The sequence below is a fragment of the Lethenteron reissneri genome, chromosome 4, assembly GCF_015708825.2.
Source record: "Lethenteron reissneri isolate LAM-NWPU_2019-01 chromosome 4, ASM1570882v1, whole genome shotgun sequence".
Classification (NCBI taxonomy): Eukaryota; Metazoa; Chordata; class Hyperoartia; order Petromyzontiformes; family Petromyzontidae; genus Lethenteron; species Lethenteron reissneri.
The window spans coordinates 11,511,271-11,536,559 of record NC_083782.1 but is presented as its reverse complement, the minus strand read 5'-3'; the positions used below and the strand labels follow the sequence as shown (position 1 = coordinate 11,536,559).

Below are 25,289 nucleotides of genomic sequence, written 5' to 3'. Positions count from 1 at the left end.
GGCGATGGGCTTCTATACCTCCTTTTTCCACCGTACAACCGAGCCGCGCTGGGGCCATGCCCCACTACCCCGATTCTTTTTTTTCCCACTGCAGAAGCCGAGCTCTGCCGCTGACACCGCACAGCGAGTCGAATCGCACGTAGCCAGTGCTTTTGGCGAAAATAATTAACTCTGGCCCTGCTTGCGCCCCCCACCCCCCCCCCCCCCCCCCACCGGGATCGCCGCGGTGGCGAGATGTTAACTACCTCGCCTGGTATACAGGAGGTCTTGGGTTCCATCCCAGCCCTGATGCCTGCTGTGTATTTGGAGTTTGCATGCTCTCCCCGTGGTCGCGTGGGTTTTTCTCCGGGTCCTCCCTCTGCGTTTAGAACCGGCGTCACGCGTTTAGGGTATTGGGCTGCTGTAAATTTCCACAAGCCACTTGATTGGGCTATCATCTGTGGCCAGGTCGCTTCTGAAAAAAGAGCTTGTATAGCTCAGTGGGCCTTACCTGGTAAAATATAATAGTTTGTTTCCTGCTCAGCTGGACTAATAGCCAGTGTAAAACCACGCCTGCAGTGAAGAACCCCGCAAGGGCACGGCGCGATTGTGCCAGTAAACAAGGGGTATTGGCAAATTGCTTTCATTGTATCTGTTTCCATGGCCGTAGGCTCAACGTCCATTGATTCCATTGGATCAACATGTTTCCATAGAAACAAGCTCCACTTGAACTGCTTCAATTGGACCTGTTGCCACGAGAACGGTCTCCATGCCAACTGCTTCCAATGGACTTGTTTCCATGTGAACGCGTTTCCATGGGAACAGACTCTGTAAACTGGTCCCACTCTGGAGCTGTGTCTGTGGGCACAAGTCAACAGTGTTCATGGGCACGGTCGCGTTGGTGGATCTTTATTGTTTTACATCAGAACAAGACTCCGCGTGAACCGGTTCTATTCGGCCCGCCCGCACGAGAACAGCGACGAGCGTGAACGGCTTCCGTGGCAACATCGATACGCGTCAACTGGTTCCCGTTGGACCTCATTTCCATGGCGATGGCTCTCTGGGGTAGGGGGGGGACCCAATTTTGGCAGGAGAAAAAAGACCCCCGGCTCCACGGGGAGGCGCGGCGAGGGGGCTGCTGCGTCGTTCATCCCGTGTACACGTTCTCTGTTACCGACAGTGTCATGTATATTTCAATGTACACAACCCTTAGGCATGTTTGCGCCTGTGCGTTCTTCAGTTTTATTTCCATGCTGTGTAATATGCTGTTATTTCTTGCTTTCTCGCGGAGCCATGAACTACCAACAATTAAATAAACATCTTTTGTTGTCGGTAGCCGTGTTGTCTGTCCCGGGCCCCCCAATTTGGGGGGCTGCCTCTCGCAAATCTTACACCTTTGCCTGGTTTTACCCCGACTTAATATTTTTTTTTCTCATGGGGGGCCAGCTGTCATCGGTGGGGGGTGCCCTCGGCCCATAATAAAACAACTCCCGTTGGCCATCGAAATGATTGAGACGTGATGATGCAAGACGCGTTTCGGCTGCGGTGGTGGGATTTCATGCAAATCTTTACTCAAGTTGCGTCGCAGCAGAGGCCAGGGGAGGGAGGTGCGTGTGTTCCATGTTTGCTGTACAGCTGCGCTCATGTCCAAGTGTCATCTGAGGCAGATGACTTACATGCATGCGGTCACAATGGCTTACAAAGGCCGTTTGTCCGCACGTGGTTTGGTCCAAATTCGGGTTCCCGAGATTTTGCAATGTTCAGTTGTCGCCAAGGAACTAAATATTATTATTGTGCGGCAGGTCAAGGTGGGAAAAAGTGCTCGCCCGACCCGAGTGTCGATAAGACATCGGTGTAGGAATTCTCGGAATAGCTCTATGATGGCACGTTCCGCGGATCGGTTTTCTCACGCGGGGGGGACATCGCGATCCTCTGAGGCGAGAGCAAACCTCTTTGCAGGGAGGGGGGTATAGACAAAAACATTGCCGTTGATGGTCGCTACCCGGTGGACGACTACTCGATTGCGTACATTAAGAATCAAAAAAATATTCCCGATAAACATGCAGCAACATGGTTGGGAACCGTTAGGCGAACGTACCCAATTTTTGCTGCTTATGGGGCCATCCATTTAGTGCGTAGGCAGAAATCTGTCGACTTGACCCCCTCCCTGTACGCACGCGGACTTGTTACACCTTTCACCTGCGTACGTTCGCCTGATGCCACCCCCCCCCCCCCCGAATCCTATAGAACGGCCGATATTAATCCACGCAAAAACGATCAAGGGTTAAACACATTCCTGCGGAGGGAGCTGGTAGGAACGTTGGGTTGCTCGGTCAATGGCCAGGGTCAACGGCGGCGTGGTGTATTCCGCAAAATATGCCCGACTGTGAGGCGGGCACAAGCCGGCGTGAGTAGGTTAACGTTGAGTTTTATAAGGGCACCACGGGGTGACCTGCCCCTCCCCACCCAGCCCCACCCCTCCCACTCTCCCCACCCAGCCCCTCCCTGCACGACGGACACAATAATCCCCTATGGGGCTGGTGTAACCAGAGGTTTCCTACCAGTATAATATTAACGTGTTTAAGCAAACAGTCCACCGCCGGCTACATTAAAGAAGTAAGTTGCTTACCTTTAAAACGTTTGTCTGGTGTCCGCTAGGTTCAAACGCCGACTGAACCCAGTCGAACAGGTGACGCATTGTAGGGATTTCGTCAACACGTGCAGGCTGAAGCACAGCAGCGTGATAGCTGCAGTCAGGGGCACGGTGACACACACGTGACATCTCTCCCACAGTCTCGCTTCTCCCGCTAGTACTTGGTCTGACAGCTTAAGAAACTGAAAAGTGGCCTCATTTAAAGGCCAATTTCGACAAATTATTATCGAGGCTTCACCCCCCCCCCCCGTCCTCCTATCCGTACATTGTCAGTAGACCCCCCCCCCCCCCCATACGCAAGCCTACGCATTTGGGTTAATCCCCCCTCCCTCCATGCGTACGTCATAAATGGATGGCCCCTATGCACGGCGGCGTGAGCGTACGAGCCGCGAGTTTTGAGAACCGCGTGACATTTGTTCAACACGCCCCCTGCTGGCCATTGTTGTGTACTACGGCGTGTCGCAGATAACGCATTATCTTGGGCTCACACCGTTCAGGAACATCCAATAGCCATCGCTCTTGATGATTGGCCACAGCGACAATGCTCCCCAGTTACAAATTGTTTTTTTCTAACTGGCAAGGCACACTGAGCGACCTGGGCATCAACACGGTGGACATTTATAGCAGTCAAATTCTGAAACGCATGTTTATTAATGTGGAGGGGAAAACCGGAGGACCCAGAGAAAAAACTCACGCGACCAAGGGAAGATGGATAGACATGCAATCTCCAAATATACAGCAGGCGTCAGGATCGACCCCATGACCTCCTGTATACCTGGCGAGGTAGTTAACATCTCCTAGCCACCATGAGAGACACGCAAACTCCAAATATACAGCAGGCATTCATCTTCTTGGTTCTTTCGGTAAGTCACGTGACTTTACCGAAAGAGCCAAGAAGATGAATCCCTGCAGTCCACGAAAGCTTTAAATCGAAGTATACAGCAGGCGTCAGGATCGAACCCACGACATCCTGTATACCTGGCGAGGTAGTTAACATCTCCAAGCCACTGATGATGATGAGAGATACGCAAACTCCAAATATACAGCTGGCGTCAGGATCGACCCCATGACCTGTATACCTGGCGAGGTAGTTAACATCTCCTCGCCACCATGAGAGACACGCAAACTCCAAATATACCGCAGGCATTCATCTTCTTGGTTCTTTCGGTAAAGTCACGTGACTTTACCGAAAGAGCCAAGAAGATGAATCCCTGCAGTCACGAAAGCTTTAATCGAAATATACAGCAGGCGTCAGGATCGAACCCACGACCTCCTGTATACCTGGCGAGGTAGTCAACATCTCCAAGCCACCGTGATGATGATGATGAGAGACACGCAAACTCCAAATATACAGCAGGCATTCATCTTCTTGGTTCTTTCGGTAAAGTCACGTGACTTTACCGAAAGAGCCAAGAAGATTAATCCCTGCAGTCACGAAAGCTTTAAATCGAAATATACAGCAGGCGTCAGGATCGAACCCACGACCTCCTGTATACCTGGCGAGGTAGTTAACATCTTCAAGCCACTGATGATGATGAGAGATACGCAAACTCCAAATATACAGCAGGCGTCAGGATCGAACCCACGACCTCCTGTATACCTGGCGAGGTAGTTAACATCTCCTAGCCACCGCGGCGTTTCCATTCGTCCCACCCGGCACCATCCCGAGCCGCTTTGCATGCATTGAGAGCCAGATGAGCCAAAATGTGACTTTGGAATATTTACGTGATTCGCCCATGGACTTTCCACGTGTTCACTTATCCAAACTGAGCGGATCTTGGTGAGTCATGTCCCCGTCTGTGTGAGTTAAGTTTATTTACATGGCACAGTAGGGGCATAGCTGGTGCATCTGCCAGTCATCTCGGGCGGTCAAACCCATGGCACCTGGTCTATCCCATGACCTGGCAGCGAGCCTTCGACACTTCACGTGGCCTCAATGTGCACGTAGCCTGGCACAAGCGCTGTGATGGACGTCACCGCCATTTCGTGGCGAATGACGCTTATACATTTCACGATATATCATTATACTCTGGTTTTTTTGGTAAAGTCACGTAGGTAAAAATAAATAAATGAAAAAACAACTAAATTAAATCACTACGGTTCGGAGGCAACACAAGCTTCCGTCTTCAGGTGGGAACCGTCACAGCCAAATTCACTGTGATAAGTGAAGAGGGCTAAGAGAGAAACGCGACTATATAGGGTAAGAGGGGGGGGGAGTCAAGGTAGGGGGGAGGGGTGGGGGGGGTAAGGGTGGGGAGGGTGGTAAGGGTGGGGGGGGTAAGGGGTGGGGGGGGGGGGGTAAGGGGGGGGGGGGGGTAAGGGGTGGGGGGGGGGGTAAGGGGTGGGGGGGGGGTAAGGGGTGGGGGGGGGTGGGTAAGGGGTGGGGGGTCAGGGGTGGGGGGGGTAAGGGGTGGGGGGGGGTCAGGGGTGGGGGGGGTCAGGGGTGGGGGGGGGGTCAGGGGTGGGGGGGGGTAAGGGGTGGGGGGGGGGTCAGAGGTGGGGGGGTAAGGGGTGGGGGGGGGTCAGGGGTGGGGGGGGGGTAAGGGGTGGGGGGGGGTCAGGGGTGGGGGGGGGTGTAAGGGGTGGGGGGGGGGGTTGTAAGGGGTGGGGGGGGTGTAAGGGGTGGGGGGTGTAAGGGGTGAGGGGGGTGTAAGGGGTGGGGGGGGGGGTGTAAGGGGTGGGGGGGGGGGGTGTAAGGGGTGGGGGGGGGTGTAAGGGTGGGGGGGGTGTAAGGGGTGGGGGGGGGTGTAAGGGGTGGGGGGGGGGTGTAAGGGGTGGGGGGGGGGTGTAAGGGGTGGGGGGGGGGTGTAAGGGGTGGGGGGGGGGTTGTAAGGGGTGGGGGGGGGTGTAAGGGGTGGGGGGGTAAGGGGTGGGGGGGGGCTTGTAAGGGGTGGGGGGGGGGTGTAAGGGGTGGGGGGGTGTAAGGGGTGGGGGGTTGTTAAGGGGTGGGGGGGGGTGTGTAAGGGGGTGGGGGGGGGGTGAGAGGTGGGGGAAGGGGATCGTGACGTCACCGCGCTGCTATGGCAACCGCGCGACGGTCACTGGGACGGCGCTGGCCGCGGTGACGTCCACGCGCAGGTGCGGCTTCCGGGCGATGAGGAACGCGAAGCGGCAGGCGGCACGAAGAGGACGACGCCGAGGACGACGATGATGATGAGGACGACGCCGACGATGAGGTGGTGGAGGTGGTGGTGCGTCGATCAGTGAGGAGTGCCCGGGTAGCCCAGTGACCCCGTGAGCTCTCGACCACCGCCGTCACCGCTCCAAGGGGCCATGGGCTCGGGGCTCCTCCTGGGCCTCGTCCTGAGCCTCTCGCTGTGCCTGCGTGCCGGCTCAGGTGAGGGCAGTGGAGTCGGGGGGGGAGATGAGGGCGGTCGGGGTCGGGGACGCGGGCAGAGGGGGTGACGGGGAATGGAAGGGGGTCGAAGGGTGGATTGGAGGGGGGCAGAGGGGAGAGAAGGTTGTGGGGTCGTTGGGTGTTGTGGTGGTGGTGGTGTGTCTGTGCGTTGTGTGGTGACTGGTGTTGCCTTGTCTACTTAGCGTTACATATGGGCCTGGGTGTTGTCATCGTGTCATTTTGTTGTGTGGTGCTGGGTGTTGTGGTGGTGCTGATTGTTGTTGTGGTGGTGATTGTTGTGGTGGTGCTGATTGTTGTGGTGGTGCTGATTGTTGTTGTGGTGGTGATTGTTGTGGTGGTGCTGATTGTTGTGGTGGTGCTGATTGTTGTTGTGGTGGTGCTGGGTGTCGTGGTGGTGCTGATTGTTGTGGTGGTGCTGATTGTGTTGTGTGGTGCTGATTGTTGTGGTGGTGCTGATTGTTGTGGTGGTGCTGATTGTTGTGGTGGTGCTGATTGTTGTGGTGGTGCTGATTGTTGTGTGTGTGCTGGGTGTTGTGGTGGTGCTGGTTGTTGTGGTGGTGCTGATTGTTGTGGTGGTGCTGGTTGTTGTGGTGGTGCTGAGTGTTGTGGTGGTGCTGATTGTTGTGGTGGTGCTGATTGTTGTGGTGGTGCTGGGTGTTGTTGTGGTGGTGCTGATTGTTGTGGTGGTGCTGATTGTTGTGTGGTGCTGATTGTTGTGTGGTGCTGATTGTTGTGTGGTGCTGATTGTTGTGGTGGTGCTGATTGTTGTGGTGGTGCTGGTTGTTGTGGTGGTGCTGGGTGTTGTGGTGGTGCTGATTTGTTGTGTGGTGCTGATTGTTGTGGTGGTGCTGATTGTTGTGGTGGTGCTGATTGTTGTGGTGGTGGTGCTAGTTGTTGTGGTGGTGCTGATTGTTGTGGTGGTGCTGGGTGTTGTGGTGGTGCTGATTGTTGTGGTGGTGCTGGTTGTTGTGGTGGTGCTGGTTGTTGTGGTGGTGCTGGTTGTTGTGGTGGTGCTGATTGTTGTGTGGTGGTGATTGTCGTGGTGGTGCTGTGTGTCGTGGTGGTGCTGATTGTTGTGGTGGTGCTGATTGTCGTGGTGGTGTTGTGTGTCGTGGTGGTGCTGATTGTCGTGGTGGTGCTGTGTGTCGTGGTGGTGCTGGGTGTTGTGGTGGTGCTGATTGTTGTTGGTGGTGCTGATTGTCGTGGTGGTGCCGGGTGTTGTCCTGTGTGTGTGCTGGGTGTTGTGTACGCGACTGGGTGTTGTTTTTGTTTTGTCTCGTGGCCGTTGTTGTCAGCGCACACTGAAGTACAATCAAACAACCCTCACCGTCTGCACGGTGTGGGGGGGTCCTTCATCCAGCAGTGGATTGACGATGGCGACTGTGTACGGACAATGTTTTCGTTACTCACCTCTCCCCAACTCTCTGTCCCCCTGACACCCTCCCACGCTCAGGATTGCGAGTCGTCACTGAATATTTCACCCAAGGTCCCGAGAAACTCTCCTTTTACCACTTCTACACCAACGTGAAGCTCTTCCACTTCTCGCTGCCCGAGGACACGACGCTGGCGCTTTGGAACCTGGTGGCGTTTAAAGAGAGAGGCGCAGGGCTGGGACAGGACTGCCCCGACCATGACATATTCGTGTACGTGACCTCCGCACTTGAAAAACTAAATTTTTTGTCGTCTTCGCCAGCGGTTATGACGATTGTGTAAAAACAGCACCGGCAGAAATACAGACCTCCCCCCCCCCATCCCATCAACGAGATCATGCGCTTCTGTCAATGCCGTTGTGTGCGTTGTAGTTATATAAGTGTGTCAGTACTCGGCACACTTAAAAATGCAATTGGGTTGCATTTGTTGTCGTGTGTGCAGCCATTGGTGGTCGGGCTGACACCCATTCCCTCGCGAAGCCTTGAGAACTCGGCTTAATCGCAAGCGGCTGCCCTTATTCGAACACAGGTTCCCGGCGGTTGCTCGTCTCTCTGACCTCTTGAGTCGCTTGGACCACTTCTCGCTGTGATGGAACTTGGTGTCCTTAAACCGGCAGTGCTGGTATTGTAAATAACCCTTCACATTCCTCAGAGCGATTCGAATTCATTGATATATGGGTTTGTGGTTGGAGTCAAGAATGTAGTAAATGTTACTGTGTGTTTGTTTTCATGGAGGTGTTAAAACGTTGCATCAGTTCACACGTCAAATCGCAGGAAGTAAGAATCGTAGTCACAAACCGTACCTCTCCATAACAAAGGCTCAGTCTTTTGTTATGCAGTCTATTCTTAGTCTTAAGCCTCACCTTACCATATTAATAAAAAGTGTGCCGCACTTGGCCCTTCCCCTCTTCAACCATTATATATACGGAGTGGTAGCTCTTGTAATCTCTCATTTACTTGATACAGCTGCCGTGGCTGTGACGGTTCCACCTGAAGACGGAAGCTTGTGTTGCCTCCGAAACGTCGTGATTTTTATTTTATTTTACTTTTATTAATTTTTATTTTTTTTACCTACGTGACTTTACCGAAAAAAAAAAACCTAAGAATAAGTAAGAATCCATTTGTATCAATTGTACGTAAATGTATTCATGTAATCCCTGCTGCTTACGGCCGGCCAGGACATTCACCGTTATGTAAAACGAAATCAATAGTTGAATCAGCACTGTGAGTCATGTTGACTATTCGTATTGATTTTCGCCCGCACAACGAGTTGATGTTCGCAATTACGAGAACAAGAATTTATTTCAAGTGATGAATCACTCGTTGCATCTTTAAACCCCTCATCTTCGGGATAGGAATCAATGTGAATGCATTTTAATCGATGCATCATTGCGTGCCTCGATTTTCTTACCCCCGTGTGTTCGCTGGCTTTTGCTAAATAACTGGAACGCGCCCGATCGTTACCACTCTCGGAAGCCAAAGCAGGGTTGAGCCTGGGTTGCGCTTTGATGGGCGCCCTCTGTGCATAACAGGTGTTACAGGCTGCAGGGTCACGTTGTGGGGTAGCAGAAGACAGCTTGGCAAAATCTATCGCACTCCACCTCTCACTTCCATGCCCCCTGCCCCCCTTTGTTTGAGCTCTGCGGGCGCGACATGGTGAAATATTAACTATCCCGCCTGGTATGCAGGAGGTCATGGGTTCTGTTTCGACCCTGACACCTGCTGTATATTTGAAGTTTGCATGTTTTCCTCGTGGTTGTGTGCATTTTTTTCCGGGTCCTCCGGTTTTTCCCTCTACATCTCGAATCAATGTGCATTTAGCGTGGATTTAGCTGCTATACATTTCCTCGTGATAAGCCACTTCGTTAAGCTACCATTTTTCGATTTAAAGCTTTCGTGACTGCAGGGATTCATTTTATTGGTTCTTTCGGTAAAGTCACGTAGAAGGGAAATAATAAAATAATAAAAATAAAACATAATAAAATAATTCTCACGACGTTTCGGCCACAACGCAAGCAGCCGTCCTCAGGTGAAGACCAGGTCTGTTATTTGTGGCCAGGTCTCTTGTGAAAAAGAGTTGCATAGCTCAGTGGGCCTTACCTGGGAAAATAAATAATACTTCTGGTGTATTATTAACAAAACATGTGGTATCTGCTTTATAGTGGATGTTAAATATCGTTGCTAAGTAATTTTTTTATAGTGTAGGTGATGTGTGCCAGAGTCATGGCCCCAAACTTGCCAAATTATTCAGGTGGTAAAACTCGCCTGGCAACATAAGCCCCCTTTTTGACATATACTGTACTCATTTTGCAATCCTGTGATGCGCAGACCTTGTGCCTCTTGAGGTATGGTTGCCACTGGAGTTGCCTTAGGCTCGACCCCCACAGGGCAATGGAATAGTTGAGGTGGCATGTGACATGTTAATATTAATGATACTTTTTTTTAAGCGCTCGCTCAAAGACGCCACGGCATATTGGGCACGATAAGCGACTTACGTCGCAGCTCCCACTCAACACTTTTGAAAGGGCGGCAACCCCCAGTGGCAGCTGTCCGCCCCTGTGTGGGACAAGTTGACTTGGCGCCTGCCCAGCCAGCGGGGATTAAGTCACTAGGTGGGCGATGATTCCCATACGTTTATACCGATTGAGTCATTTCTTGGGCCGCCTCTCTGCATGATACCGAGGTGCTTCGAATACACCGCAGCGTGTAATTTTTTTGCGCGTGGCGCTGCGTGCAGGTACCTGCGGGCGGGGGCACCTCCGGTTGTAAACCCCCTCAACACCAGCTTTCCCGACAACACGCTCGTCCCCGGCCTGCTGAGCCTCACGTTGCCTTGGGTGTCGCCCAACAAGACCACGGGCAGCCTCAACATCACCGCCCCGCTGCCCGGCCCGTGGTTCCTGGCTGCCCATCTGCCGCGCGACGACGGCAAGATTTCGGTCAAGGTACGTGCGGAGGGGGGGGGACCTGAGAAAAGGTTGAGGTGGCGTGGAGGACTTTGATGCAGTGGGCTCTGAGGAGGAATTCAAGAGGCGTATTGTTTTGGCAGGGTAGGTTTTCGTTTGAAATCGCATTTGAAAAGAGAAGAGAGATAGGTGTATGTGTGTGTAGTGTAGAGGTTAGCACGCTGTGCTACGAACCCGGCTTCCCGAGTGCAATTCCCGCCTGCGGCCAACACCAGTGACGATTATCTGAACCGGTCCTGGGCCTCCTCTCGGTCAACTCCGTCTCAAAATGAGTACCTGGTCCGGTGTGTAAACATCGCCACTTGGGAGACAAAGGCGGCCGGGCGTGGTGCTGGCCACCCACCCCCTCTTGTGTCATGCCGGCCTTCATAAGTGCTCGCTAACAGCACTTGTTCCAACATTCTGTCAAGGTTATATGGGGGATTTCTGTGTGTTAAGAAAAGGGTATTTGAGGCAGGAGTGATATCTGTTTTTACTATGTGAATCGGAGAGCTGGGACCCGAACTAAACAGCCTGAAAATCAATTATTGGCATTCGAGCACAAGTTTCTGAGACGGTCGATAGGCATTTCTTGGCGAGACGGGATAAACAATGCACACGTCCAGGCTTGTAATGGACTTGGAGTTTTACACGCTTGTTTAACACTGAAGTTCGTGTGCATTTGTGCATGGGGGGGGGCTTTTGTAAGACTCTGTGCTGGGGTTGTTGTTACTATTGTTGCTGCGTGTATTTATACTGCGTGTTGTTTGTGTGCGTGGAACCCCACAGGGCCTCACGGCCGAGTGCCACTACTTGTTTCAGCCACAGCTGATTGTGCAACGCGTCACGGGGCTGCCCATCCTTTACCCGCACTCGCCCCTGCCGCTGGAAATTTTGAATGGCAACAGCAGTGTGCTGAGCAAGTGAGTGGCTCGATCCCCACGTGGATTCGTTTTTCGTGACGGTGGCTACGTGTTTGACGCTTCACGGACACGTTCCTGAAAAGGGCCGCATTAAGTGAAGAATGGTGAAGCTAAAACATCGAACAGAGAACAGCAATGGAAGTATGTTGCGCTGTCCCTCCCTCTATTGGTCACAAGAAAACCCCACGGCAGCCTGTAACAATAACAACAACCGCCATTCACCGCTAAGCGTTTGTAGGATGAGATGGAGTGCATTCCAGGTGTTTTGATTGATCATAGCCACTGAGAATAATAACTAACCATAATTCCATTTATTTACTGATGATGAAAGCCTCATCACAAAGGCTTGAGACTTGTTTTCAAGAGGGCCAAATTCAGATGGTTGGCCAATTCCTTCAACTGTTTGGCCTCGTGCAGGAAGAAACGCGAGGACCCGGAAAAAACCCACACACACACACACTGAGGGATTATACTGAGAGATCGGCACAGCCGGATAGAGCGCACAGTGGGCGAGTCGCGTAAATATTCCCTCCCTAAGCGTCACGTTCTGGCTAATCCTTATCTTTGATCGTACTCGAGACTCAGAATTACAGTGCGGGGGAGGCTATTGGATTAATTTGGGAAGACGGCAACCGGAGAACCCCAAGTGATTGCACCGTGCATGTCAAAGGGATGCACATAAAACTGCGGCCATCTCACCACCTCGCAGCCCAAGCCTACAGCGGCTGCTATTCCCGGGCAGTCATTCACACAAGTACTAACCATGCTCAACCTTCCTTTAGTTTCCAAAAACGTGATGACGTCAGGGGTCTTTGAATGGTGATTGGGTTTGGAAAATATCGTCCAATTGGGAGCACGGCGCAGATGTAGCGGCATGTCCTCTAAATGAAATCTATAATTTGCCTGCAATCAGGCGCAACATTTATTATGTTCAGTGTCGCAATGCACAATGTTTAGCGGTGTGACCGCGTGTCTCTGCAGGGTGTACGTCCCGGAGTTCTCCACCCTCCTGACTATCTCCGTCACCAACTGTTCCGTGGCTGGCAGCCAGGCGGGGAATGGCTCCCTTACCAGCTGTCCCGTCAGGTAGGGCGACGTAAAGAGATGCGTCAACACGAAGCAAACTCGCCTCTGTTTGTGCTCAGCGTTGACGGTTCTTTTAAATGCGGTAAGTCACGTAGGTAAAAAAATGAAATTAAAATTAATAAAAGTAATAATAGAAATAAAAGGAGGTTTATTATTATTAATATATTTTAATTAGTATAATTTTATTTCTATTATTACTTTTATTCATTTTAATTTCATTTTTTTACCTACATGACTTTACCGAAAAAATTAAGAGTATGCTATACGAGTGCTTTGATATACGAGTGCTTTGGATTACAAACACGTTTCCGGAACGAATTATGCTCGCAATCAAAGCTTTTACTGTATATATATATACTGTAAACTAATTTAAATTAGTTAAATTGCAAACACGCTTTCGCGTCGCAAAATCTCTTTTGCCCGTTTTTGTAACCCGACCCCGAATTCAGAATTCAGCTCCGCCCCAAAGCCCCGCCGGTGAGCAACTCGAGCGCCCGAGACTGCTCGAGGAGCGGAGGAGCCGAGTGCTCGCTCTCCGTGTCGCCCCTGTGGGGCGTGTGGTACTACATCTCCGTGGAGAAGCTCGCCACAAACGCCAACGTCACCTTCCTCATCTCCGCGCTCGTCACAGGTGAGCCCGCGCGTCGGGGAAAGGGGGGTGTGGGGCGGAGTGGAGCGGGGTGTCCGCACCCGTCCGCCATTTGCCGCTACAGCGGAATCGCACCGAATACATGCGCGTGTGCGCCACGTCTTGTTTGACAGCAGAAGCTAAGCTGGTTTGAACCTGGTTAGTACGCTAGTCGATTATGTCATCGGGGTACGGCACCTCCTTCCTGCGCGTGTGGCTTTGCGACGTACAGCCCATCTTCGCGGGAACTCGGGTCATTAAACGGATAATGTGGAGGGTCAGAGTTGGCCACTTGGTTGTTACCACCACTTACCATTCCACCCCGGCCCACCCCCCTCCCCACAACCTCCTCACAGACTGCTCCCAGTATGGCCCCGTCGTCAGCGGGTACCAGCGCGACGCGGACCTGTCCCTGTCGGGAAACTGGAGCGCGAGGATGGACGCCCCCGCCGGCGTCCCCGAACTGTGCCTGCCCGTGCGGCCCACGCTGCGCAACGACCTCAACACGCTGTCGACGCAGTTCTTCGTGTTCTACGGCCCCAACGTGACGGTGACCAGCGCTTCGCCCGTCACTCTCAGCCTGCAGCTGGGACCGCTTCTTGACGGGGGAGCCACGCTCAACTTCGAGATCGCGCTCAACATGGTGAGATGGGGGGTTTTTGTTTTTTTCGGAGGCGGCGGGAGATGGAGCGTCAATTGTCGACTCGTGACGTTGATTCTAAATGTGGAGGGAAAACCCGGAGGACCCGAAGCAAAATCCACACGACCACGAGGAGAACATGCAAACTCCAAATATAAATGCGTCAGGGTCGTGATCGAACCCACGACCCCCTGCACACCAAGCGAGGAAGTTAACACCTCGACACCACGACTTGGGCGGGGGTGTTCGATTTCCTGTAACGACAAACATCGGTGACGAATATCTGGACTGGTCTTGGGTCTCACCTAGGTCAACTCAGCCTTCAATGAGTACCTGGCGCAGTTTGTAAACATCAGCACTGGGTAGATGAAAGTGGCCGGGCGTGGTGCTAACAACACCCCACCTGCTTTTGCGCCGTGCCGGCTTTCATAGGTAGGCACACTCACAGAATTTTCCACAACAGCCTGTTTTTGACTATACGGAGGGATCTTTGTCATAGACATACACGTGTACCCCCCCCCCCCCCCATGCCCACGCGTGTGTGTGTGCGCACAGAGCTCCGTGCAAGGCCACAACGTGACGGTGCTCGCCTGCCTGAACCCGGACGTGCCGCTCGTCTCACTAAACTCCACCCTGGCGTGCAGCACCAGTGAGCACCGCACCGACACTCGCCCTAAGCGTCATCACCACGACGCCACACCAACACTCACCCTACGCGTCATCGCCACGACACCACACCAACACTCACCCTACGCGTCATCGCCACGACGCCACGCACCGACACTCACCCTACACATCATCACCACGATGCCACACACTGATACCCTCCCAAGACGTGGAGTGTATCATCTATATTTATCACGTCGTGACGTAATCCATTGAACCCGCTCGCCAGCTACGTGTTTGCGGCCACGTGGACACCGCTTGACTCACCCACAACAAACGAATAGCAGCTACTAGATAATACAAATAAATATACAAAATCAATTCGTGAGCACGGTTAATCCACAACCCAGGTAATCCGCCCACAGAGGGTGGAGGTTTAAATGTAGGTCTTTGTAGTCAATGCTTTGATCCACATACATTTTTTTATTTGGGTAAAACCACATTTAGTAGTTTTATGCCAAAGTTCTTCTCATTTAACCCTCACTGCCAAAAAAGTCTGTTGGCGATGCTGCTGCGTTGACAGCGGTCCACAAGCACGATTAACAACAAAAAACAACCCTCAATACCTTCATCTATAACACAACTACCTTAAAAGTAACAACTGTGCAATGGGCAACGTTTCAGGCAAGGACCCTTTACCAGGTAAGGCCCACCACTGAGCTATGTAGCTTTTTTTCAGAAGCGACCTGGCCACAAGTGATAGCTCAACGAAGTGGCTTGTCACGTGGAAATGTATCGCAGCCAAATACTCTAAACGCACGCTGATTCTAATAAGGAGGGAAAAACCGGAGAACCCGCAGAAAAATCCACACAACCACGGGGAGAACATGCAAACCCTAAATATACAGGCGTCAGGGTCGGGATCAAACCCACGACCTCCTGTATACCAGTCGAGGTAGTAAACATCTCGCCACAGTGGCACCCCATATAGAGAGGCCACCACTACCAACTAGGTGGCCGAACCCAAACTATCGATCCGAACGTGGATCAGACGGTGGCGGTTGAACGGTGCGTGTGCTGTGCTCACGGAGTTGCTTGTGCGCTGCTTGCGCTGCAGTGAGCTCCGAGGGCAGCCTGGTGTGGGTTCGGCCCGGAGCCGAACGGGCTCGCCTGCTGCTGCCCTTTCCCCAGCCGGGGCGCTGGTACGTGACGCTGCGGACCCTCTGCGGGACAAACAGGTACGCACGAGACACTGGCAGCCCCACCCACAGTCGTATTGGTGTGTGTGTGCACGTCTGTGTGGGGAGCGGTAGTGTCGCGGTTAGCACGCTGCGCTACAAACTCGGCGACCCGATTTTGATTCCCGCTCACGGCCAACAGTAGTGACGATTATTTGAACCGGCCCTGGGCCTCCCCTAGGTAGACTCAGGCTCAAATGAGTACTTTGTCCGGTGCATATGCTTCGCGGTTTTGCGTGGTGCTCACCACTCACCCTGTCGTGTGCCGCTCCGGTCTTCAGAGGTGCTCGCTAACAGCACTTGCCCCAACAGTCTGTTAAGGTTATATGGGGGGGTCTTTGTCTATGTTTGTGCGTCTGTGAGTAGCACAGTCATCCGCACCTCCGATTAACACGGTTGGCTACGCACGGCACAAAAGAAGTTCAACATACATACATACAGTGGGGAGCGCAGGTGGTGCATCTTGCAGTCAGTTAACCCAAAACGCCCGGGTCTGGCCTGTGACGTCCTGACAGCAGCGAGTCTTCCACACGTCACGTGGCATCACAGTGCACCTAGCCTGGCACAAGTGATGCCGTGCAGGCGCCGTCTCTTAGTGGCAACTGTTGTAGCTGTGTGGATTTGTTTGTGTTTCTGTGCTGTGTGTGTGTGTCTGTGTCCCTCCGTGTGTTTGCGTACGAGCTGTGTGACGCCAAACACACTTGGCCGTGTGATCATTATAGTCACGTTGTGTGTGCACGCGCGCGCGCCTGCCTTGTACATCGCACGCTCCAACACCTCCCCCCCGCACCCCCCCTACCCCCCCGTGTCTTTGTTGCCAGCTCCCTGGCGGAGTGCGCCAACACGAGCGCACAGGTCAGCCTCCGCATGTTCCTGTCGCCGTGCATCGACAGCTGCGGGACGTACGGGGAGTGCCACCTCTTGCGCTCCTACTCCTACATGCTGGCTGCCTGCCGCTGCCGTGCCGGTGAGCACTCGACGCACCGGCTGCCTGGATTCTATTTTGACCATTTCCTGAGTGTTGCTTGACGTAGTTTCAAGCAGGAACTTCTCGGTCTTGGTCGCTAAATTTGGTTCGTGAGAATCGTCCGCCGGCTCGCGACTGCTTGGCGAGTCGAAACGGTGATAATTGGCACGTTCGACGCTTGCACACCACGTGATATTTTAATTTGTTTTGGCTGTGCAAGTTTTTATAGATGCTCACTCGCAGTACCTGTATGACTATACGCCAGATCTTTGCATTTGTCTTGCTTGTGTGCATGTGCCCACTATGTCACTGGGGAGCACAGGTGGTGCATCTTCCAGTCATCTCAGTAAGTTAGCCCATGCCACCTGGGATCGGGCCTGTGACATCCTTACTGCGAGCCTAACCACACTTGGACGTGGCCTCAAAGTGCACCTAGCCTGGCACAAGCGGTATGGTGAAGTCGCCATCACTAAGTGGCGAATGGCGGCTGCTGCTGCTGCTGATGTTGTTGTGTGCAGATTGGGATGGCTGGGGCTGCACGGATGGCAGCAACGCTCTGTCCTACGGGGAGCAGATGATCCACGTGATTCTGCTCACGTTCAGCAATCTTCTCTTCATCCCGCCCATCATCATCGCCCTGCGTAACCACCTCCTCATGGAAGCCTCCGTCTACACCTACACCATGTTCTTCTCCACGGTGAGGTCGCGCCGTGCGGGCTTGCGCCTGCTGAGGCTGACTCGTCGTTTGTGTACGCCACGGGTTGTGCCATCATGTGTTGCCTTGCTACGCCCGCGGTGAAGTATGGGTGGAACGATTTCACTCGTTCGCCGTTCGGGTTGCAACCTGTCCTGGTTTTTCCAGGATTGGCCTTTGCCGAGTAGCTTTTCCTGGGAAATCTGTAAGTCTTCATAATAATAATAATACCACCCAATGCAATTCATTCACATACAGTTCCTCCCCTCTTCCGATATTGAGATAATCATCTTCCCATGATATGTCTCGGTTTTTATTCCCTCCGCAAAGTCAACGCTACTCGTCCACTCACCTTCCTCGGTGAATCTGACGAATCGGAGCAATTCGGGGGACTACATTTGCTTTGAAGACTCGAATCTCTGTTCAACAATCTCGTGAATGTAGCTCCTCCAATGGCTGCAGGGGGTCTCGTGAACCCATTGCACGTACACAATAAAACAAAGACAAAGACCCCCCATTTAGCCGTAACAGACTTTTGGGGCAAGGGCTGTTCGCAAGCCCATATGAAGGCCCGTACAGCGCACGAGGTGCTGAGTTGAGTGGCTAGCACCATGCCTGAGTGCCGATGTTTACACATCGCACCAGGTACTCATTTGAGGCCGAGTCGAACTACAAAATGTAGACAGATCCAAAAACACTCGATTCTTACACTCGTGATTCAACGCGTGTATCACGAGCTTCGGAAGTGACTGTCGAAGAATCTTTGGGGATCAATTCCTACTTGAGGTGTTGTTGGCAGTATGGTTTTTCAGTTTGCAAATCTTTTCTTTCACGAGTCGACATTACCACCTGCAGTCACAGGGGTCATTCTGTGACTGTAGATCATGAATCGCTGCTCTAATCAACAATTAATTGAATTTGTACACCCCTATTCAATCAAGCCTAATGGAGGACAACACTTTACACATGAGACAGAATAAAAACAATACAAATGTGATGATTAAAAAAAAACATTCTTGCATGTAATCAAAATCCCAAATTGTGTCTTTTTGTCAAATAGCTTGTTAGGGAATCATCACGTGCATTGTAATTAGATTCAGCGTTAATATATTGAATGCTTTGGGGACATGCTCTCACGTGACTGTTTGCGATGTCCAAAGAAAATAATGATTATCCGCGAAGCTGATTCGCACGAGAGCTGAGCTTTTCTCAACACCTGATGATCCCGGATGTCATTTCCAGTGAAACGTAAACACACGTAAAAAAATATATTTTCAAAAAACGTTCCTCGTTTTTCATCTCTCCACCGGTTTGTTGATAAACCAAGGCAGTTGGCATGTTTACCCACGTGACGGCTTGATTTGATTTGCTCTGTCGGGTGGGTGACGGAGGGCCTCGTTGAAAATTAGCATTATACATTACACGTTCAAAGAAATGAATTATCATTCATGATATTGTTCACGGAAGCCCACGTATGAAAGTAAATTAATGTATGGAAGTATGTTGAACTACTTTCGTGCTGTACATAGCCAACCGTGCTGATGATTCTTGAATTGAATCGTGACCGTGAATCGTGCATGACAAGTGATTGAATTGGCTGTAGATGGCAAAATGAGGAGGGGGGGAGGGGGAAATGAGACACGCTACAAACGGAGATGACAAATAACCCGTTCATGAATCTAATCTCAGTTCCAAGTCGTCGTAATTTAACAAACCACTGTGGTGGGTAAATTGTTTACAGGCCAAATATAAATCACTCTGAAGCTGCATGCCCTGCGCATGCCTCGACTTGTGCTGTCTGGTGTAAAAATACCCGCAGGTGAGGACTGTACGGCGTCCTTCGTAGATGTAAACAACATTATTTTAGCTTTGTACGTAGGCTTTTTTGACGACCAACGTTTTGATTTAAAATTCGTTACTTCTTGGGCGAGACCGTGGAGGTATAATGCCGACTTTCATCTCTACCCGATAGAGCCAATCAAACCAACTTGTCACTCGAGCTCACGTGTCACTTGATCTTTATTGGTTCTGTCATAGGGTGGAAACTATGGTATTACCTTGTTACTGTGTGAGTTGAAAAATCCGCATGTTGATTTTGCGTCATCTGGTCCAACACCAATGGAGACTAGGCTCTAAGAAAAACTGTCTCGGGTGTGGACCAATTAACTTCAAGGACAGTGCATATCATTATCATTATCAGAGTTGTTTCTTTTTGTTTGCATTTTGACTGCTTGTGTTGTGGTTATTGCAAACAAGATGCCTTGTATAAAGGTGTCAGTTTTTGTACCAGTTGAAAGGGTAAAAACCTATAATGCACTGTGAATTATACGTGTGTTTGGGCGTCGGGAGGCAGAGACACAGCGATTAGCGCGCTGCACTACCAATTTGGTGACCTGAGTTCGATTCCCGCCCACGATCAAGTAACAGTGGCGAATATTTGAACTGGTCTTGGGCCAGTTAAATGACTACCTGTTGCGATGGTGTCTAAACACCAGCAGCTACTACTCTCTAACCAGCTCTTGCCGCCCCAACATTCGATGTCGGCTTCACGGGGGATCTCTTGTGTTGCTTGCAGTTTTACCACGCCTGCGACCAGCCCGGGGTGACCGTGCTGTGCATCATGGATTACGACGTGCTGCAGTACTGCGATTTCTTCGGCTCCCTCATGTGCGTCTGGGTCACCCTCATCTGCATGGCTCGCCTGCAGACCGTTGCCAAAGAGGTTCGTACCCGGGAACTAGGCCAACACGCTCGCCGCAACGTCAGCCTGTCGTCTCCTGTGGGTGGCCACATTCACCACTCAACAAATGGCTTTTGTCTTCTTGGTTCTTTCGGTAAAGTCACGTAGAAGGGAAATAATAAAATAATAAAAATAAAACAAAATAATTCTCACGACGTTTCGGCCACAACGCAAGCAGCCGTCCTCAGGTGAAGAACAGGTCTGTCGAGAAGACAGCGTCTGAATAATTCAGACGCTGTCTTTCCGACAGACCTGTTCTGAATTATTCAGATGAATCCCTGCAGTCACGAAAGCTTTAAATCGAAATGGCTTTTGGTTTGGTCGGATCACGAAAATAAAATGTTGTGCTGTACACCCTCCTCTACCCAATAATGTACTAGCGTCATCTCTCGGTAGAAATTAGTATTTTTTAACGTACTAATTCCTATTCGCGGATTGTTATTTGCCATCAGCCCTAATGAATGTTGCCTGCCTATGTTAGTGTTCTGATTTTGATCGAGATCCACGTGTTGGCCACCGCTGCCTTGTGACGTTGATGCGTTTCCGCCGCAGGTGCTGTACTTGCTCGGAGCGCTCGTGCTCGCCATGGTGGTGCAAATGGACCGACACGGACTGTGGAACCTGCTGGGGCCGACGCTCTTCGCCCTCGTGTTGCTGGCGATCGCTTGGGCAAGGCACCGCACCGCCACCGTGCAGAACCACAGCCAGCCACACCACCACAAGAGAGCGTGCGCACCCCTCGGCGAGAATCTTTACGCCACGGGAACTCTCCAATCCGGGGGTCGCCGGTTCGGTTCGATCTCCCGGCACGGCAGTTGAAACTAATTTAGTTAATTTCCCCCCCCCCCCCATGTCCCACCACCTCTGTCTACCCAGTGGTATAGGTGGGTACACCGCAGTTGATTGGCAGGTTGCGTGTGGTGTAATGCGGCTCTTGTGTTTGCGTTGTTGCGCCCGCGCGCAGGCGGTGCGGATGGTGCGGCGCCGGCACTGCTACCCGCCGTCGTGGCGTCGCTGGGTTTTCTTCCTGCTGCCGGGCACCGTCATCGCGCTGACGGCCGTGATGCTCTACGTGGTGGTGGAGACGGACAAGAACTACTACTACACGCACTCGCTCTGGCACATGCTCATCGCCGGCTCGCTCTCCTTCCTGCTGCCGCCGCGGGGCCGGCGCGTCACGCCGCTGCAGAAGGTGCAGCGCAAGGGTTGCGGCTACCGCCTGTGCATCGACGAGCCGGACGACACCCAGCCTCTCGAGCCAGTGCTGCTCAACGTCAACAGCGTGTGTCCCTTGTAGCACGGACGGTGACATGCTTACTCATTCGGAGGCTGCGTTGTTTATTTTTTATTAAGCGGTCGCAAGATATTTTTCCGCCGCTCGGCGAGATCGCGTTGCAGTGCTCCTTGTCAAAGCGTTGACGCGCAGCCTTGTGATGACCACCCAATGCAAGAGACGCGCCTGGCATTTTTTTCATTTAGGCTGCAGATGCGGAACGAGGCAACTCTACGGCAGTTTTATCCTTGCTAGTGCTTGCGAGAACATCGATACTCGTTCGTATGGGTTCTTAAGTTCACGAAACATGCGTTGAATTGTGCAAGGGTAAATGTTTTTTTAATTGCCACCAAATCCACTAGACGCGCTGCCATTTAATGCTTTGTTAAAATGGTGGCCCGGTGCATTAATGGTCACCAAGACTCTAAATTAGTTTTTGCACCTAATTTGGATAAATTCCAACTCTAAGAATTAAATGTATTGGTTTTACTGTCATGTGATAAACACCACTCTTTGTGGCACAGCAGGTTGGAAAGTCCGCTTCTGTGGTACTCACTTCGGTGAGAGCTGTTCTCTGATGTAAAGAGGTGCTACAAATACTAATTGACTATTGAATCACGACTCAGAATCGTGACAATTCGTCCAATCGCAGGGAACGGATTAATCATTCCACTCCGAGAATACAGCTAACCCAATTTTGGCCAATCGCTGGCTACCACTGGCCCAAGAGGCAAAACAAACCTTGGCTGCTGTACATTTACACTATCAGAGGACATGTCGGTTGTGTGTTTTTGATGTTGTCGCAATGCTGATGCAATGATGCAATGCAATTGGACGGTTTAATGTGGACTTACCATATTGGGATCGATTCAGTCTATATCGCACGGGCTGTGGAAACATTCGCGTTGGCTTCCTGCGTTATGTTTACAACTGTCCGAGGTGTTTGCCGCTGACAAACGTGCCATCGTGTCGTGACGTGGACCGGCAGGGTTTGTAAGGTTAGCCGATTGCTAAGTAGCTCCAAATTGGTGCCTGACCTAAGGGGTTTATGTAATGTCACCAGACCTTCTGAAATGGCAGGGACACTCTCCTCAAAATCAGAAAAGCTGTCCTGGTGTCCTCCGGACGCTTGTGTGTAAATGGGGATTTTGTCTGCGGGTTTAAAATGTTCTGGCCCGTGTACTGGACTTGTGATGATACGTGGGGCTACCCGGAGTCGTGGGCAGGGTCGACAGAGAAGAGTAGGCGAGGCCTATGAGCAATGGGTGAGGCCCAGTGTCGGAAAGAGTGAGGCCCACTCTTATGTTGGGTGGAAGTCAATGCCAGGAAGGGGTTCCAGCCCCCACAACTGTGCCCTGGCGGAGCCTCCCAAGAAAATTGGTAGCTTCAGATGATTTTGGGCGAGGTTGTGGCCTCGCGTAAATGTGTGCAACAGGTTTGGTACATTCTACCGTCCTGTGTCAATGCACTGCTGGATGAAGGCATCAACGCGCCATGCGGACTTGTGGAGTTTGTTTGACCGTGCTTCAATGCTGGTCAGCAGGGGTTGGTGAAGGCAGGGGAGAGTATTTGAGAGCAGTGAAGTACAGCTGCGCAATGGTGCGCCGTGCTGCCCACCACATAACCCCACAGCCTAAAACAAGCTGTGGTGCGCATGGCGGTCGCCTGTCCAAGCACCGGCCAGGCCAGGGCACGCTTAGCTTCCAAGCTCCGATGAGATCGGGTGCTTTTCCTGGCGTTGTTGGTCATTCGGCGTGCGACAAGTGACCGTGCGAATTACGGTCGCGACTCCACCGCACATCTCTCTGTTGGCTGCTATGGACGTGCGATTATTGGTATCTACAAGTTGCACATACAGGGAACGGTGTCTTTTTCGTTTTTGTATAACTTCTGACTTTTAACCTTGCAACTGTTAAGTGGGCGGGGGCGGGTGATTGTGATGCACGAGAGGAAATCACTGCACATTGATCATTTACGTACATTCTACAAGATATTATTTATTTTGCATAACGTGACGATGACTCATGCGTGCGTGGATTTTTTTCAGTACCGTATGCAAGTGTTGAGTGAATCGTACGCGCACGTCGTGAGTTGTGTATGTGTGTGTGTTTCCTACTGCTACAGCTCAGGTTAATGGACTAATGGAACTACTGTATAAAATGTAACAAATTTGGTGAATGGACTTATTTTGCAAGTACACTGTGGGGTTTTCTTTTTTTTATTTAAACGATTACATGTACATTTTGTCGGTGATATGATTGTGTATTTTAGTAAGGTAGAGGGGGCTACCTTCCGTCTCTGTAGATTGTGGGTGAAATAAATTGAGTGGCACAGTTGTCCCTGCAGGTTTTCGTCCAATGACAGACCTTCCTTGGTTTTTTGGTTCAGGTTTAGTGTTGTTTGGGGTTAGGGTTTAGTGTGTTGGGGTTTCATCAGGCACATAGCAGTGAAATTAACAAAGGGCAGCACAAAAACAAACACGACTGGTGGACAATACGGTGTGAAACAAGTTCATCAAACGTACACGTGCTGCGTGCGGACAGTTGCCGCTTGGGGTCCCCTAGACTAAAACAACTGTGCTCTGAGATGTCTTGCATCAGGGGCACAATAATACACACGTTGTTGATGTAATGTTTGATCTCTCCCAGACTGCCACAGGGCAATGGAATAGAATGGTTGAAATTCGATTGTTTACGTAAGGCGCTTTAAGATGCTGAGGCATATTTACCGTGGGTGTAATAACCAGAATGCTGGACTACTACATGTCATCTGTTTCACGTTGGACGTTAAAGATCCCCTGATGTCATTGGCAAGAGGAAACGATTGTGTGCTGGCGCCAAGGTCCACAATTTGCCAAATTCTAAAGTTAACCACAAATTAAATAAATGGAATTTTTTTTCATGTTTTTTTGGGTTAGATGGAAATTACACGATCTAACCACCCCCTCCCTCTATTATAGATATTGGTCGCAAAAGCCTACGTGTTGAAATGAGATTTGACACCGTATTCATTCCCCATTATTAGGAGAATGATGCCTTGCTCCAGGTCACGCTTGCAATTGACTCATCCTGGTCTCGAGTTCCTCGCCAGGTTCAACAAAATCACCTTGAAACTGAATGCACATCTTTAACCCTATTGTTTTAGGGGTTAGTGTTGGGAATTAAGGTTATACTTAAGGTTTAGGCCAAAGTTTCAGTTGGGAGTTAGGGGATATAGTTAAGGGTTTGGGTAATAATCAAAGACCAATTTTCTTGCCATGAATCTGCAGGGACAGTACCGTATAAGTTTATTAATGGTAATGTATGACTTGCAATCACCATATTCGGTATTTATATGATTATTTTAACGTGTGTGTAAATATTCTGTACTTATTAAACAGCTTCAAGCATTTGAGGGAATACGTCGTTTGGGTGTTCTTGACGTTTTACTCATTGATGGTCTGCCACAATAACCCAGATTGTCAATTTAAATGTGATTGAAATAAAACTGTAGACTATTGAAAGACAATAAGATGGTAACTACCTCGCCTGGTATGCAGGAGGCCCGTGGGTTCGATCCTGACGCCTGCTGTACATTTGCGTGTTCTTTTATGAGTATTTGGCTGCTATAAATGTCCACACGATAAGCCCACTCCGTTGAGCTATTATTTGTGGCCAGGTCGCTTGTTAAAAATAACTTCAGCTCAGTCAGCCTTACCTGGTAAAATAAAAAAATATATGTATCGTTATTGGAACCGCATTTGCCAGTAGCAAAATATGATAATTGGCTTTTTACCCTTTTATCTGGCAATAAAACTGACACCTTTTTTTAGGAGTCATGTTTGCGTTGACCACAATACCTGCAGTCGGAATGCAAACAAAAAACATAACTGATAATGTATGCACTGTCCTTGAAATTGATTGGTCCACACCCGAGACAGCTTTCTGGTGCATTGTCTTTGAGTCGTGCGCCTTTTGGCGTCATCTGGTCCAACACCATTTGAGACTAGGCTCTAAAGAAAGCTGTCTCGGGTGTGGACCAATCAACTTCAAGGACAGTGCATACATTATCAGAGTTATGTTTTTTGTTTGCATTCCGACTGCAGGTATTGTGGTCTGTGCAAACATGACTCATTGTAAAAAAGGTGTCA

The 25,289-nt window shown here is 51.0% G+C and overlaps 1 protein-coding gene across 1 annotated transcript; it reads left to right on the top strand.

Moving 5' to 3' along the window:
• Positions 1–5,716: 5,716 nt before the first annotated feature.
• On the top strand, positions 5,717–24,553 carry LOC133350665 (transmembrane protein 8B-like). Its single transcript, XM_061565272.1, has 14 exons — positions 5,717–5,969; positions 7,444–7,633; positions 10,158–10,365; positions 11,155–11,288; positions 12,270–12,374; positions 12,824–13,005; positions 13,359–13,645; positions 14,198–14,291; positions 15,366–15,486; positions 16,308–16,453; positions 16,972–17,150; positions 19,723–19,869; positions 20,440–20,556; positions 20,852–24,553. The coding sequence occupies exons 1-14, from the start codon at positions 5,906–5,908 to the stop codon at positions 21,182–21,184; spliced, it is 2,307 nt and encodes a 768-aa protein (XP_061421256.1). The 5' UTR covers positions 5,717–5,905; the 3' UTR covers positions 21,185–24,553.
• Positions 24,554–25,289: the final 736 nt, after the last annotated feature.

What these genes read in the sequence shown, in the direction of transcription:
- LOC133350665 (XM_061565272.1), top strand. Translation starts at nt 5,906, where the DNA reads ATGGGCTCGGGGCTCCTCCTGGGCCTCGTCCTGAGCCTCTCGCTGTGC. An exon ending in ACCCTCTGCGGGACAAACAG is followed by an intron (nt 15,487 to 16,307) that starts GTACGCACGAGA and finishes CTTTGTTGCCAG; the next exon opens with CTCCCTGGCGGAGTGCGCCA. An exon ending in TGCAGACCGTTGCCAAAGAG is followed by an intron (nt 19,870 to 20,439) that starts GTTCGTACCCGG and finishes TTTCCGCCGCAG; the next exon opens with GTGCTGTACTTGCTCGGAGC.